Raw genomic sequence first — 12,623 nt, forward strand, 5'->3', positions numbered from 1 at the left:
CCTCCCACAGCCGTACTGTGTTGTCTTCAGATGCTGACGCGACCAGCTGCCCGTCTGGCGAGAAGGCTACCGCCCTGACATAGGAGGAATGGCCCTCGAGCGTGCTGCGACACGTCCCTGTCGCCGCCTCCCACAGCCGTACTGTCTTGTCTTCAGATGCTGACGCGACCAGCTGCCCGTCTGGCGAGAAGGCTACCGCCCTGATATAGGAGGAATGGCCCTCGAGCGTGCTGCGACACGTCCCTGTCGCCGCCTCCCACAGCCGTACTGTCTTGTCCCAAGATGCTGACGCGACCAGCTGCCCGTCTGGCGAGAAGGCTACCACGCTGACATAGTCGGAATGGCCCTCGAGCGTGCTGCGACACGCATCCCAGTCTACGTCTTTCTTAGATAGCATCTCCACCTTTTCTGGCACTTGGCCTATAAATGTTCGTCGTATCACACTCTTCTCTGGTGCGAATACTAACGCCGAGTAATAGGTCTGCAACGGTGCGTCTATAAGCACAGACCGGAACCGCAGCACGAACCGCTTAGCGTCATGGAGAAAGCTTGAAACTAGCATTGTATGTGCCTGCGTCGTACGTTAGTAGAGTAAGAGAAAGGTGTCTTTTTAAAGTCTTACACTAGTAAGCGTCTGAAGGCTGTCGAGCAAGTTAATGCATGTACTCAATTCTCTTATAAGGCTCATAGCCTCAAGCCAATGAAGAAGATGCTTCCGTAGAAAGAGGTGCGTGGCGTCTCCGTCAACAATGCCTTGCCCACTCTGCTTGAGATGGTCAACCCAGTAGCGACACGCATACTGTAGATCAGGTGGCAGCCTCGTAGCAACTGTCTGCTCATCTACCTCGCTCCTTAGTACTCCAGGGCCTAGAAGGCCGCACATGTCCTGATGAAGACCGCCAGATCCAGACATAAGCTCGAGGCAGCGAGATGCAAGCTTCTGGTGTGTCATTTTCTCATCCACCCAAAACGGGCTCTCTCCTTGCTTTTTGGGGTCGAGGAGGAACTCGCGAAAGGACAAGTGCAAAAGACGAATAGGCGCGTCTTTATTGTCAGGAACACTAAGAACAGAGTGTAGAGGGTCAAGACGACACTGGATCTCTTCTTGTGGAACTTGTAATAGGCGGGCAAGCGAGATGGCAGAGAGTGGACTTTCGAGAACAACAATACTACCAACAACTTCTCGGAAAGCCTGAAGCCACGTCTCCTTCTCGTCTTCCTCCTGCTCACTAAGCAGCTGATCGAGCACAGGGAGATACGTCCGATCTAGCTGCGAAAAGGTTGCCTTCTGATACTGCAGGACCTTATTCAGAAAAGCCATAGGATTGCTTCCTTTACTACCGACATATCGACACACAGTGGCAGCGTAGATGAACAGCGGCACAGCCAGCTCAACGACCGCGAGGATCTGTTGTTTCGCTGGCCAGTCTGAAGCCAACTTGCGCTCTTTTCGTATCACGGCGAACTCATGCTCTAGAAACAGACGGATATCGTGTTCAATCGTGCTTCTTGGTACTTCGTGGAGGATGAGGTCCTGGTATGTGCCGTTCGGCATCTCCTTGAAGCCGAGGCGGATGTGGAGTTCGGGCCGGCTAGTCACCACGATCCGCAGCGGCACTGGGCGAATGTCTTTTGTCCGAGCAAGCAGCTGGAGTATCGCCCGAATGTCTGCTTCCTGCTCACATTCGTCCAGCGCGTCGATCACGACAACACGCGCTAAGGCCCGCGAGCGAGCCTGCTTTATTCCCAATAGTGGCTCTAGGATCAGCTTCTCGAACTGGTCTTTTAGAGCCTTGTGTGAGATCGTAGAGTCCTCGTCGAGCGTCTTCCTAATGCCAGGTAGCATGCCGGGCTCGTGTACCACCAAGTCGGTAGCGATGGTGGCAAAGAACCGTGAGGCGTTGCCGCGCTCGCCCTCGCCTTTCTTGAAGAAGAAGCTGGCTCCAAGTTGCCCTCGACTGGCGAACGACTGAGCGACCGTCCGCGCAATTGTTGACTTTCCTGTGCCCGCCATGCCGCTCAGCCAAAATATAGACTTGCCATCTTTATTGTTCGCCCATGTTGTGATCTCGTCTAGCAGCTCGGTGCGGGTGTTTGGTAGGCATCGTGCGTTGTGCTCTTCGTTGTGGGAATTGAAGGAGGCGCCTATCGCGACAGGCAGTTTGGCCAGATCCAGCTTCTGGTCTATGCTGAACACAACGGCTCTGTATAGTCAGTGAGAAGCTGTTTCTACGCACGACGTATCTGTATACAGAAGCTTACGTCTGATCAATCTGTAGCGCTAAGCCAAAGGTCTGTTCGTATCTTTCTAAGTTTAAAACGATCTTGTCCACCTCCTTGCTCGTGAACGGCCATTTAAGCGCACGTAAACCAAACCGCCTCATAGTCTTGCGGGTCTTTCCCGGTTCTAGCTTTACACCTAAGCTTTCCAACTCGTTCAGGCATTGTTCGAGCGAGTCTAACAGGCCTTGGGTGGCAGAGAGCCGAGTCTTGTCCTGGCTGTCGAGAAGCTGCTTGATCTTCTCCAGAATGTGGTTGATGTCGCTAACTTTTCTCTGCACACGTTCGATATCGCCCTTCGCGTCCTTTACGGCCATAGAGTACTGGACACATAGCGACACAATCTTGGCGGATATGTCGATTACTGCGATGACGCTTGCTGCGCCCGAAAGGCCGTCCATAACGTGAGGTCTGCGACTGAGATGAAATAAACTGGTCAATCGCGCCTTGCACTGTTGTAGGCTGATGGAGCAGCAAGGCCGCTCTTAGATTAAGAGAAGCGCGGCAACCCATCTTCAGCTGTGGCTGAGAGTAGTGGCATAGCTAAGCGCTGTTGCATTGCAGGCGACGAGGAAGGCTTCGGAAGTACGTTTTGCCGAAAGCCGCTTGTCTACCCTCGATGTGCGTGCTTAAGAAATGAACGGGACACCGTGCGAGTGCCAACTATCCTATCTGATCATCTGCAGTGAGATGTGATTGTTCGGGCCAATATGTAGTTTGCTAGATAAAGTACAGTATCATGGCACTGTTCAAAGCCGCATCGTGCGCTTGCTATTTTTAGAACAAGCTCCGCTCGCCCTGTGCCGCTTGTCATCAGAGCGACAGGACGCGCTTTGGCTACGTTGAGGCTGTTCGTTACTACCCCTTTGCTAGGATATCAACATACTCGCGGCCATGGATCCAGCTAGTCAAGCACTGGCTGAAGCCTTCTCTTCCGACCAGCGTGAGACATATCGTACTATGGCGGAGAAGAGCAATGTCCCTCGCTCTACCCTTCATCGTCGTAGGCACGGAGGAACGTCGAAAGAAGCAAAAGCTCAGCGCCAGCAATACCTGACTGTCGAGGAAGAGAAAGCACTTGCTTTATTCTTGCTACTAATGTCTAGTTTTGGGCAACCGGTTCGGATCAAGTACGTACCTACGCTAGCCTTCAGCATCGCACGCCGGCGGTCTACGACGACCAACAAGCCGATCAAGCCTCCGGGCAAGAACTGGGCTCGCGCCTTCGAGAAACGCCACCCTGAACTCAAAGCGAGACGAGTCAAGTCAATAGACTGGAAGCGCCATGAGAACAACATATACGATAAGACTGTAGAGTGGTTTCAGATAATTGGCAAGGTGCTGCAGGATGCAGCGGTACTGCCAGAGAATGTGTACAACATGGACGAGACAGGGGTTATGCTAAGCAAGCTTGGCTCTGTCAAAGTCCTGGTAGGTAAGGACGATAGACGCGACTATAGAGGTGCTGGCATGAAGCGGACGATGGTGACTGCTGTCGAGTGCATAAGCGCTGACGGTAGGGCGCTGCTACCTCTCATCATCTGGCCAGCCTCGACGCACCGAAGTAACTGGACTACGTATCCCACACCTGGATGGCACTATGGGTTCTCTGAGAGCGGTTACAATGACTCTAAGATCAGCTTGGAGTGGCTTATGCGTGCTTTTGATCCCCAAACTAGAGACCTGGCTGACGGTAAACCGCGGGTGCTGATCTGCGACGGCTTCGGCACTCACGAAACGCTAGAAATTCTTGAATTTTGCCTTAGTAACAACATCATGCTATGCCGTCTCCCCTCTCACACCTCCCATAAGCTGCAGCCCTGCGATGTTGGAGTATTCGCGCCCTTGAAGACAGCCTATCGCGACCAGGTCGAGCGGCTAAACAGAGGGGGTATAGATACAGTTGGTAAGGAGCACTTCACCTCGCTATACGACCCTGCAAGGACCAAGGCTTTCACGAGGCGGAATATTAAGGCCGCCTGGGCCGCAAGTGGCTTGCTGCCTTTTAACCCAGAAAGGGTACTCCAAGACATGCCAAGGTCACCTGCAGAGCTCACGGTTTCTATAGCTAGTAATAAGGATATGCCATCTGATCCCAGGGACGAAATACCTGTAACACCTGTAACGCCAGTAAATACAGAAGGCCTAGTGTCGCTTCATAACCTAATTAAACAGGACACATCTACGCTTGACGAACTAAGTAAGCAGCGCCTACAGAGACGAGTACAGAAGCTGGCGAGCGCGGCTCACATCTCGTTCGCCCAACAAGGTCTCCTGCAGGACCACAACCGACTATTGGCTAAGATTAACGGAGAGGCCAAGGTCCGCCGAGCGACTCGATCAGTCGTGCTAGGGAAGGCGAAGGTGATGAGCTATGAGGATCTGGAGGAGGCACGGGCAAAGCGTACTGCCAAAGAAAAGGCTGTGGCGGAAAGAGGTAAAGCAAAGCGTGGTCGTAAGCGTGAGGCTGCCCAGAAGGAGTTAGGTGAACTAGAGCCAATCACTCAAGCTGCAATGATGAGCGAAGTTGCAGGGCCATGGAGGGCGCCCGTGGCGCGGATGTATTGATGTTAGATCAATGCCAGAGCACGTAGTGGTGCTTAAAACACTAGTAGTCTCTTATATTAGTTAGGCTAACTTTACAATGATTATAAACATAGAGAAGCAGCTTTCGTTTCGCCTAGCCCTGTTAGTAGTTGCTTCGATTGTTTTTTTAACACCAGAGTTTGAATTATTTGAGTATCTGCCAAAGAGACGAGGCTGTGCACAGCCACAAGGTCTTTAGCCATAGTTGATAAATTACACTAGTTAACTAACTTGAGCTAATTACGTAATGCATGTAGGATCGCTTATCGCTAGCCGAAGTAGCGATCCGCGTGGCGACCCTGTATAGCTTTGGGCATTACAGCAGGCGCGAAGCTGATGATGGCTTGCCACGTTAATATAAGACTCTTGGGGCTGGATACTAATGTTCTTCATATGCGATAGGTAGTAAAAACTTCTAAGCAGTGCTATAGCAGAGTGACACGGTTATTCACATAGGAAAGGCTGTTTGTAACATTTGCAAAAAGAGCATTAATAGCTACGTAATTTTTAGTTGGGAGGATTGGGATAGATCCACTAATAGCTATACACTATAGGCAATTTGAATATATAGCGAATATTAGAATGTGTGAAGAAAGCGAAGTGTCGAAAGTCAAAGTACCCCTCATTTGTCCCAGCACGGCGGGTGTCCCAGCACTCAGGGATGGACGTTAGATATTATAGCTTTTCAATGAACATCCCCTCGATCCACTTCTTGGCAAGTATTGTGACCAAGATTATAAGTAAGGCTTGTACATGCCTGATGTTGAATATCTATGTGCAATCTGCATCTGGATCTGCGTAACATATCTTTTTTACAATACTCGTACATGTCGGAAGCTCGATAAACTACATCCAGCTAAATCATCTTCCCATTAAGCAATGCCCTTCACTCGGAAAGCACTTTGTAACGATCTTACCCCTGAGGCAGAATACTGCGCCATATGCTCAAAAACACTTGAAGCAGGCGGCGGAAAAGCTAGCCTTGTGTATGTTTTAAGGGATTGTCGCTGTGTAAGTCTATTGTTACTCACATTAAGTCATATTGCCAATAGTGAGAAGGTCATCTGTGGCTCTTGTGTCCAGTTTCCGAGTGTGCCACCCTTTCTTCCTTGCCAGCATGCCGACCACAAGGACTTTGGGTGGCAGAGACCGCTACGACTTTACAATCTCAAATGTTTCATCTGCTTAGATGCTAGAAGCTCCATTCGCATTGCTCTAGTTTGCGGTAGGTTGACATTGTGAATTTGAGGTTGCCAACTGTCTAACAATCAAGGCCACGTGTATTGTCGAATCTGTATTATAACATGGATAAGCTCTCACGGAGAGTTAAACAACGATTATGTAGCTTGTCCGTGCTGTAGGAATAGCATGACCAGGGTCTGGCGGTTGTTGTCGCATGACCAAGTTGTTATACCCTCCCAACGAGGGGTTGAGATTGTATCGCCATGCAGAAGTCCATAGATGTGGGACAAGATAACTCCCCCTTAATAGATTGGTTTTTTGAGTAACTTTTGTTGGAGCAACTGCTCCATTCCGCAACGGCCCGTTACCTATGACTTGATGACAAGTGATATCTCTCCTCATCCGAGCTCTTCCGTGGCTTTCCGTTAATCGTAAGCTGAAAAGCCAGCACGATGGACACCGGGAAGATCCTCCACGTTATTTAATCCTTCGATCTGCTGTTTTTCTGAGTTTGCTCCAGAATTCGATTTCAGAACACCGAAGTTTACAATGTCGACTACTACACCCCATTATGGAAACTACCTACTCGTATTGTCCGGATCGGTTGAGCATGCCCCGTTCTTGAAAAACTGGAAAACTCTCAAAGACAGTGTGCGAAAGAATGCCGGAAATCCAGGGTGGACAGATGTGAGCACGACGTCACATAGAGGAATACGACGGGCGTGGTGCAATCTATCGATAGAGAACAAGGCGAAAATTGCATACGGTACGCATCACGATCCGCAAATCGAAGAATGAACATTCACGTAAAGAGCCATAGGATACTACTCAAAGATGCCAGGAGTAGGAGTCTGCTTAATGAGGAGGACATCGAATGGCGAATACCTGCTGCTTTACTACAACTGCACCGTCGCCTTCCCTACTGCATCTCAATGTAGCCATAACCCTTGTGGTCGGCAGGAAAACTGCCAGAGGCTTATGCCTAATAAGGCAGTTCTACCTTGTAACAGGACCTTGCCTTTTGCACCTCACCACATGATGCAACCAAGGGGTTACAGTATTTTGCCACTACGATTTTACCCCTTGTATGTAGCAGGCGTATATTTACCTAACTCTGCTAGTGGCTTTGCAAACGGGCCGCTACCATTATCATAGAAGGGCATCATGCTTTGATGTATACACTCTCATACACTTGCAGCTTCCGCTTTGCGCACGCAGCTTAGTTGTCATCCCACGCTCACCCCTGTCTCGCTTAGCGCAGGCTTTTCCTTAGTCGCTCTAGCTCTTGTCAGCATAGCCCTTACCCCTTACTTTTAGAAACCGCTAGACTTAGTTATTTCTTCTGAGTATTACTAAGTATCTTATAGTGTACTTTAAAGTCCTCTTAGCACGGGTAACGTCCCTTACTATGTAGCGAAACACACTTTGTGCCGAGACAAATGAAGGGTACTTTAACTTTCAGTAACCGAAAATCAATGCGCACAAGGAATATTTCCATAATTCTATGGAAACGATTAGCTGCAGCTATTCACGAATGTCTATGATCCTTCCTGTCCAAAAATTACGTTCGCATCGTCGCCTCCGCGCCTGATTTATACAGTGTCTTCTTTGTGGGCATAATAAGCCCCCCTCTCCACAGCGCAAATCTCAAGCCTTTTTCGCTCTGAGGTTTTGTATGGTAGTTCTATCCTACCCTCGCAACCTCCTTCTAATACCACGAAGTTACTATTAGTCCTATGCGCGCTAGGGGGCGCGATTTCATGCAGCGCCGCCCCCGTCGATTGGTACTTATAGCGGAAGCGAACCACTAACCCTAGCTAATGCGCAATGACCCTGCACGTCTTACCTTATCCATTAGTGGGTATTTTACTGAAGGATGTGTGGCTGTGCAGCTTGCACAAGCGCTCGGATTATTGCTAAATCCGACTTGGGATTAGAAGCGGTGATAAGACTTGGCCCGGGTTCGAAAGCTTGCTTTCACACAGACGCGCAGTCCAACACACAGTGATACCCACTTGTAACGTAGAGACATACCATTATGACGCCCTCAAGCTCCGATGCCTGCTGTTGTCCTCTTCGCTGACCGAACGAAAAACCTGATCAGGCCCACCACCTCCCCATTGCTCCATGAGTCCATCAGCGCCGGTTCCTAGACCAAGCAGCAGCGAGCTCCAGTCTCGGTTCGTTGGAAGGGAATACGATGCGACGGGAAGGATACAAGCTAAGATAGAGCGTGGCGGGCCTGGAATCGAAGCCTGCACTTCGGCAAGTGGGTTCAACCGAGCGTTACTGCCAAAACGCCGTCGTTGCAAGCGCATACGAAGGTGGAGAGGCCCTAGCTTTACGTGATACATGAGTACTGTAATCTTCAGAGCCATAGAGGTGTGCTTTAGTTCAAGCTATAAGGGTCGTAAGGAGTTTTGGGTTGTTCATGTTTCCACACGGATGAGTAAATTACTAGCAGAGCTGTAGCGGTGGCCATGCTTGGCAAAACTCTACTCTATCTAGGGGTTTCATAGTTACAGCTCTCTTCTCTTCACCCATATCTACTAACCATCGCCTCCGGCGCAACCCTCCAGCCGGTGCGGCTTGGCCATCCTCCCTGCTGATGGTGGCAAACACCACGTACCATCGAAGTACCTACTGCAGCTGCTTACTAACTAGTCTAGTATCGAGAAAGTAAAACGTAGGTTTATTTAAATATGTGATATATTAGTTACACTATAAATCTATAAGAAGAAGTTTGAAGGACTGTAGGTCTATTACTAGAGATTAATATGTGTCGCAGGCGAGGCACTGTCACAAGCACGTGCAAGAGCTAGCTGCGTTAGTAATCTTGCTGTAATTCCTGTAGATAGGCATTAGCTAGGGTGATCTGACATGCATCACATTTAATCACACACAATATACCACATTCACTCTTTTGACGTGAACCACCCCATGCACACAAAAGTGCGACATTATCCCTACCACAGACACGCTTCTAAAGATATTAGTAGTGCAAGGCTGTGCTTTCTAAGCAGCGCCTCCTATAGTCGCGGGTTCGTTGTTTCCACATGTTCTCTATTACTAAGACTGTGCCGCAATCCCTTACTTCACATACCCTCTCCCTCTTCTCTATTCTGGTCCCCGAGCGCGGCTGAAACTGAGTAGGATTAAATCAATTAATCAATCAATCAATCAAGGATTGCGAAGAAGGAAATAGAATTACGGTATATAGATCTTAGTAATAGCTCTTACAATTCACTGTTTTTAACTTCGCACTATCAGCGCAATATATTGTTACTGCTTTTCAGAAAGCCCCAGCCTTTCCTGTCTCTAATGGCAACCCTTATCTATTTCACCTCGCTTTATCCGCGACAACCAATGCTAAGCTACTACACAGGCTATCTCATTGTTAACCACTGGTGGCCCTAACACGTTGGAACTAGATGTTCGGCATTGTGACCAGCTCCCTAGAATAGAAGCATCCAAGCTGCCTGAGCCGTGAGTCCAAGTAGTGCGAGCGAACTCGCAGCAAAGACCGGAAAGCGTATGGAAGGATTATTGGTAGAAACGTGAATGATGCTGTGTAACATTCTCAGCCCTACATAAGTCCACGCCACACCGACAGTTCTCTTGTCCTTGACATCCAAAAAGCTCAGCCCCAGCAACACTGCGTAGAACTGAGTAGGTTGTTCCAGTAAGTTGTTGAAATTATCTGCCGGCCATTGAACGAAAGCTGGTAACTTTTCTGCCTTCTGCTTTTTGACGGTTGCTGGATCAAAGGTGACGTTGTACTTCGAGAGCGCTGGGATCCTGCGTTTGTATAGTAGGAATTCCATAGCAAAGGTCCAGATATTAAGGCCGACAAGGGGGCCAAGGAGAGGTTTGTTGGCAAGAAGGGGGGACATGGTGGCTGTTGGCTGATGGTTCGGGCCAGGAAAGTTGGCAATTGCCTCAATTCGGGGCTGTAGAGTAACAACGTTTTGGTAGGTAGAGGAAGCAAGTGAGCGAGCGATATAAGTCCGGTCTAACAAATTTATTTCCTGTTAGTAGCTTAACGCTAAGAGCGGTTAGTCGAGCTTATTAACCCGCGATCCACCAGTATCTCCGTTGAAATAGACTTATTTGTCAGCTCCATGCAGACGGTCCGATTCTACCAATAATCGAGACACCCAGCTTTAATGACCTAACTTGATTTGGTTAATTACGTCATAGAACATGATTTCTGTTGCGTACGTTAGGTTCTTCGAAATATTCATGATTCCCCGTCCACAATACTCCGATCGAGTGCGCTTTCTAGCCTCGGACAGTTTCAAATCACTTTGTCAATCTAAACTGCGATACTCATCTTGCGATGATTATACTGCGATAGTTAATCAGATTCGCGATTTTTGACACGCTTCTCATTTAGCAAACGATGGGCCATGCCAACCGCAACAATTGTCTGCTGTACCTCTACTAATTCGGCCTCGCATTCGGTGATACTTCTGGCATGGTAAGTGAGCTGCCGAGGAACCGTCTAAACAACGGTGAAACAATCGCAGCTATCCGCTGGCGGTTGAGACCACCAGAAAGCATCAAGGGTCTGGTGCAAGATAAACAATAGTGGCGGGAAAGCTGCCTGCATTTCCTAAGATATGTCGAGCGAGGAGAGTGTTAAGTTTGTCTTCGAAACCACTGTTCAGAATAGTAACAACGCGCCGTGCGCGACCGTCATGTATAACGCCTCTGGCCATGAGCACTTCTCTTACAAAGATGTATGCGCCTAAAGGTGCAAACGCGGTCCACGCGACGATGTATGGTGAGATTGACATTCCTAAGTTGCAAAAAACGCTGAAACAGATGTGAAGCTAGGGTAGGACCAGAAGATGTCGCAAACGTTTACTGGGATCGACACACACAGAGTTGAAATGGATTTACGAACGAGTTCGACATTGTCGATGCTTGAAAAATAGCGGTTATTATAGTCTTTGAAAAGAGTCATGCTTGCTCAATCTTTAAGATCTTAGTATGCAGCTCTAGATAGTGTAGCATCCTGCCAAACATGGCCACCGCCATAGCTCTGCTAGTACTCATCCCTCGCGAACATGAACAACCAAAACTCCTCACTATTGTTAGAGGTCGAACTGGAGCATATCTCCACGGCCCTGATGATTGCGGTGCTCGTGCTCGGAGCCGCTTGTCGTTTAATCGTACCATAGCTGTATCACTAAGCATGCAGAGCCTTTCCACCTTCGTATGCGCTTGCGACGGCGTTTTACCAGTAGCGCTTGGTTGAACCCCATTTGCCGAAGCGCAGGCTTCGATTTCCAAGGCCGCCGCACTCTACCTCATCTTATATCCTTCCTATCCCATCGTATTACCCTTTAACGAGCTAAGACTAGAGCTCGCTGCGGCTTGATGTAGAAATCGGCGCCGGTGGACTCGAGAAGCATGGGGACGTAGTGGGCTCGATCAGGTCGTTGCATCGGTCAGCGGAAGAGAGAACGGCGGATCTCAACACTCGGGGGCAACGTGATAGTATGCATCACGAAGCAAGTATCACTGTGCGTTGGACTGCATCTCGAAGTGTGTGGGATCGCTGTGTCAAGCTGGTTTCGACGCTGAAAGCGCGTCGGCTGACTTAGGTCTATCCCTGCGTAGCGAGACGCACTGTGTGGCGAGACAAATAAGGGGTAACTTGACTTCCAGCAACCAGGAAGCTCACGCGCACGACAGATATTGTTATAAGTCTATTGTCAGGACCTGGACCGGATTGGGCCAATCCGGTCCAGGGCGGCTCAGGCTTGGCAGCCTTAGTCAGCAAGGCCACGTTAACTAACGTGCCCCACCAGTAAGCGGCCCACCCCAGTAAGTGGCCCACCCCACCCAACCTGACACGACTCTCCACACAATCACCACAATGCCGCGACAACAACGCTCTATATAGACCTCTCGTGAAGCTAGAGTACTTCTAGTGTCTCGTGCGCTTCAAGAGAAAAGTGTAACAAGCCAGCGTCAGGCTGCTATGCTATACGACGCTCCACAAACGACGCTCCGACGACGCCTCCGCGGTACCCAGCCGCGATCAGAGACAGTTTCTATCAATCGCAAGCTATCAGCTATTAAAGAGCAGTCTCTTGTTCAATGGATCCTAGAGCTAGATCGACGAGGCTTTCCACCCCATATCATCGACGTGCGACGAATAGCAGACGCTCTACTCGCCGCGCGTGGCGAAGATCCACCTCCACCACCTGTCGGCAAGAACTGGGTATCGCGCTTTATCCAAGGCCAGCCAGAGCTTCAGACAAAGTGGACTAGACGATTGCATAGTCAGCGCGCCTCCTACGAGGATCCTGCTATAATCGCAGCATGGTTTAAGCTAGTAGAGGAGACGCACCAGACTTACGGCGTTCTTGACCAGGATATTTACAACTTTAACGAGACTAGATTCGCGATGGGCGTCGCTGCAACGTCAAAAGTGGTCACTAGCTCTGATAGAGTTGGTCGAGCAGTCGTCGTCCAGCCAGGTAATCGCGAGTGAATGACAGCGATCGAGTGCGTCAACGCGTCTGGCTGGTGTCTTCCACCCTTCGTGATCCTGTCTGGTA

General features: G+C 49.5%; 6 protein-coding genes across 6 annotated transcripts in view; 2 read left to right on the forward strand and 4 right to left on the reverse strand.

Moving 5' to 3' along the window:
* Positions 1 to 2,681, reverse strand: part of SETTUDRAFT_102068 (uncharacterized protein) — a gene marked incomplete at both ends in the record, with an annotated part of 5,133 nt that extends 2,452 nt beyond the window's left edge. Inside the window, 3 exons of the mRNA XM_008023373.1 lie at positions 17 to 571; positions 623 to 2,204; positions 2,263 to 2,681. Of these exons, the coding sequence (XP_008021564.1) occupies positions 17 to 571; positions 623 to 2,204; positions 2,263 to 2,681 (2,556 nt within the window). The remainder of the gene's footprint in view (positions 1 to 16; positions 572 to 622; positions 2,205 to 2,262) is intronic.
* A 748-nt stretch (positions 2,682 to 3,429) lies between these two features.
* On the forward strand, positions 3,430 to 4,698 carry SETTUDRAFT_52159 (uncharacterized protein; the record flags this gene model as incomplete). The annotated part of the gene is made up of 2 exons (XM_008023167.1): positions 3,430 to 3,937; positions 4,025 to 4,698. Coding segments are annotated over 2 exons (1,182 nt in total), but the record flags the coding sequence as incomplete, so codon positions are not given.
* A 1,899-nt stretch (positions 4,699 to 6,597) lies between these two features.
* On the forward strand, positions 6,598 to 6,846 carry SETTUDRAFT_101199 (uncharacterized protein; the record flags this gene model as incomplete). The annotated part of the gene is made up of 1 exon (XM_008023374.1): positions 6,598 to 6,846. One exon carries the CDS (start codon positions 6,598 to 6,600, stop codon positions 6,844 to 6,846), a length of 249 nt encoding a protein of 82 aa, XP_008021565.1.
* Positions 6,847 to 8,058: 1,212 nt separating this feature from the next.
* Positions 8,059 to 8,833, reverse strand: SETTUDRAFT_166708 (uncharacterized protein). The gene has a single exon (XM_008023375.1). The coding sequence runs from the start codon at positions 8,424 to 8,426 to the stop codon at positions 8,085 to 8,087; it is 342 nt and encodes a 113-aa protein (XP_008021566.1). The 5' UTR covers positions 8,427 to 8,833; the 3' UTR covers positions 8,059 to 8,084.
* A 409-nt stretch (positions 8,834 to 9,242) lies between these two features.
* Positions 9,243 to 10,018, reverse strand: SETTUDRAFT_166709 (uncharacterized protein). Its single transcript, XM_008023376.1, has one exon. The coding sequence runs from the start codon at positions 9,939 to 9,941 to the stop codon at positions 9,504 to 9,506; it is 438 nt and encodes a 145-aa protein (XP_008021567.1). The 5' UTR covers positions 9,942 to 10,018; the 3' UTR covers positions 9,243 to 9,503.
* A 304-nt stretch (positions 10,019 to 10,322) lies between these two features.
* On the reverse strand, positions 10,323 to 11,108 carry SETTUDRAFT_166710 (uncharacterized protein). The gene is made up of 2 exons (XM_008023377.1): positions 10,888 to 11,108; positions 10,323 to 10,834 (listed from the first exon to the last, which is right to left on the reverse strand). Exons 1-2 carry the CDS (start codon positions 11,015 to 11,017, stop codon positions 10,611 to 10,613), a joined length of 354 nt encoding a protein of 117 aa, XP_008021568.1. The 5' UTR covers positions 11,018 to 11,108; the 3' UTR covers positions 10,323 to 10,610.
* Positions 11,109 to 12,623: the final 1,515 nt, after the last annotated feature.

The sequence above is a fragment of the Exserohilum turcica genome (genome assembly GCF_000359705.1).
Source record: "Exserohilum turcica Et28A unplaced genomic scaffold SETTUscaffold_10, whole genome shotgun sequence".
NCBI lineage: Eukaryota > Fungi > Ascomycota > Dothideomycetes > Pleosporales > Pleosporaceae > Exserohilum > Exserohilum turcicum.

Excerpts from the sequence above, each read along its gene's own strand:
- SETTUDRAFT_166708 (XM_008023375.1), bottom strand. The coding sequence starts at position 8,426 with ATGGCTCTGAAGATTACAGTACTCATGTATCACGTAAAGCTAGGGCCT.
- SETTUDRAFT_166709 (XM_008023376.1), bottom strand. The coding sequence starts at position 9,941 with ATGTCCCCCCTTCTTGCCAACAAACCTCTCCTTGGCCCCCTTGTCGGC.
- SETTUDRAFT_166710 (XM_008023377.1), bottom strand. The coding sequence starts at position 11,017 with ATGACTCTTTTCAAAGACTATAATAACCGCTATTTTTCAAGCATCGAC. Across the intron at positions 10,835-10,887 it reads CGACATCTTCTGGTCCTACC|CATACATCGTCGCGTGGACC; the intron begins CTAGCTTCACAT and ends TGTCAATCTCAC.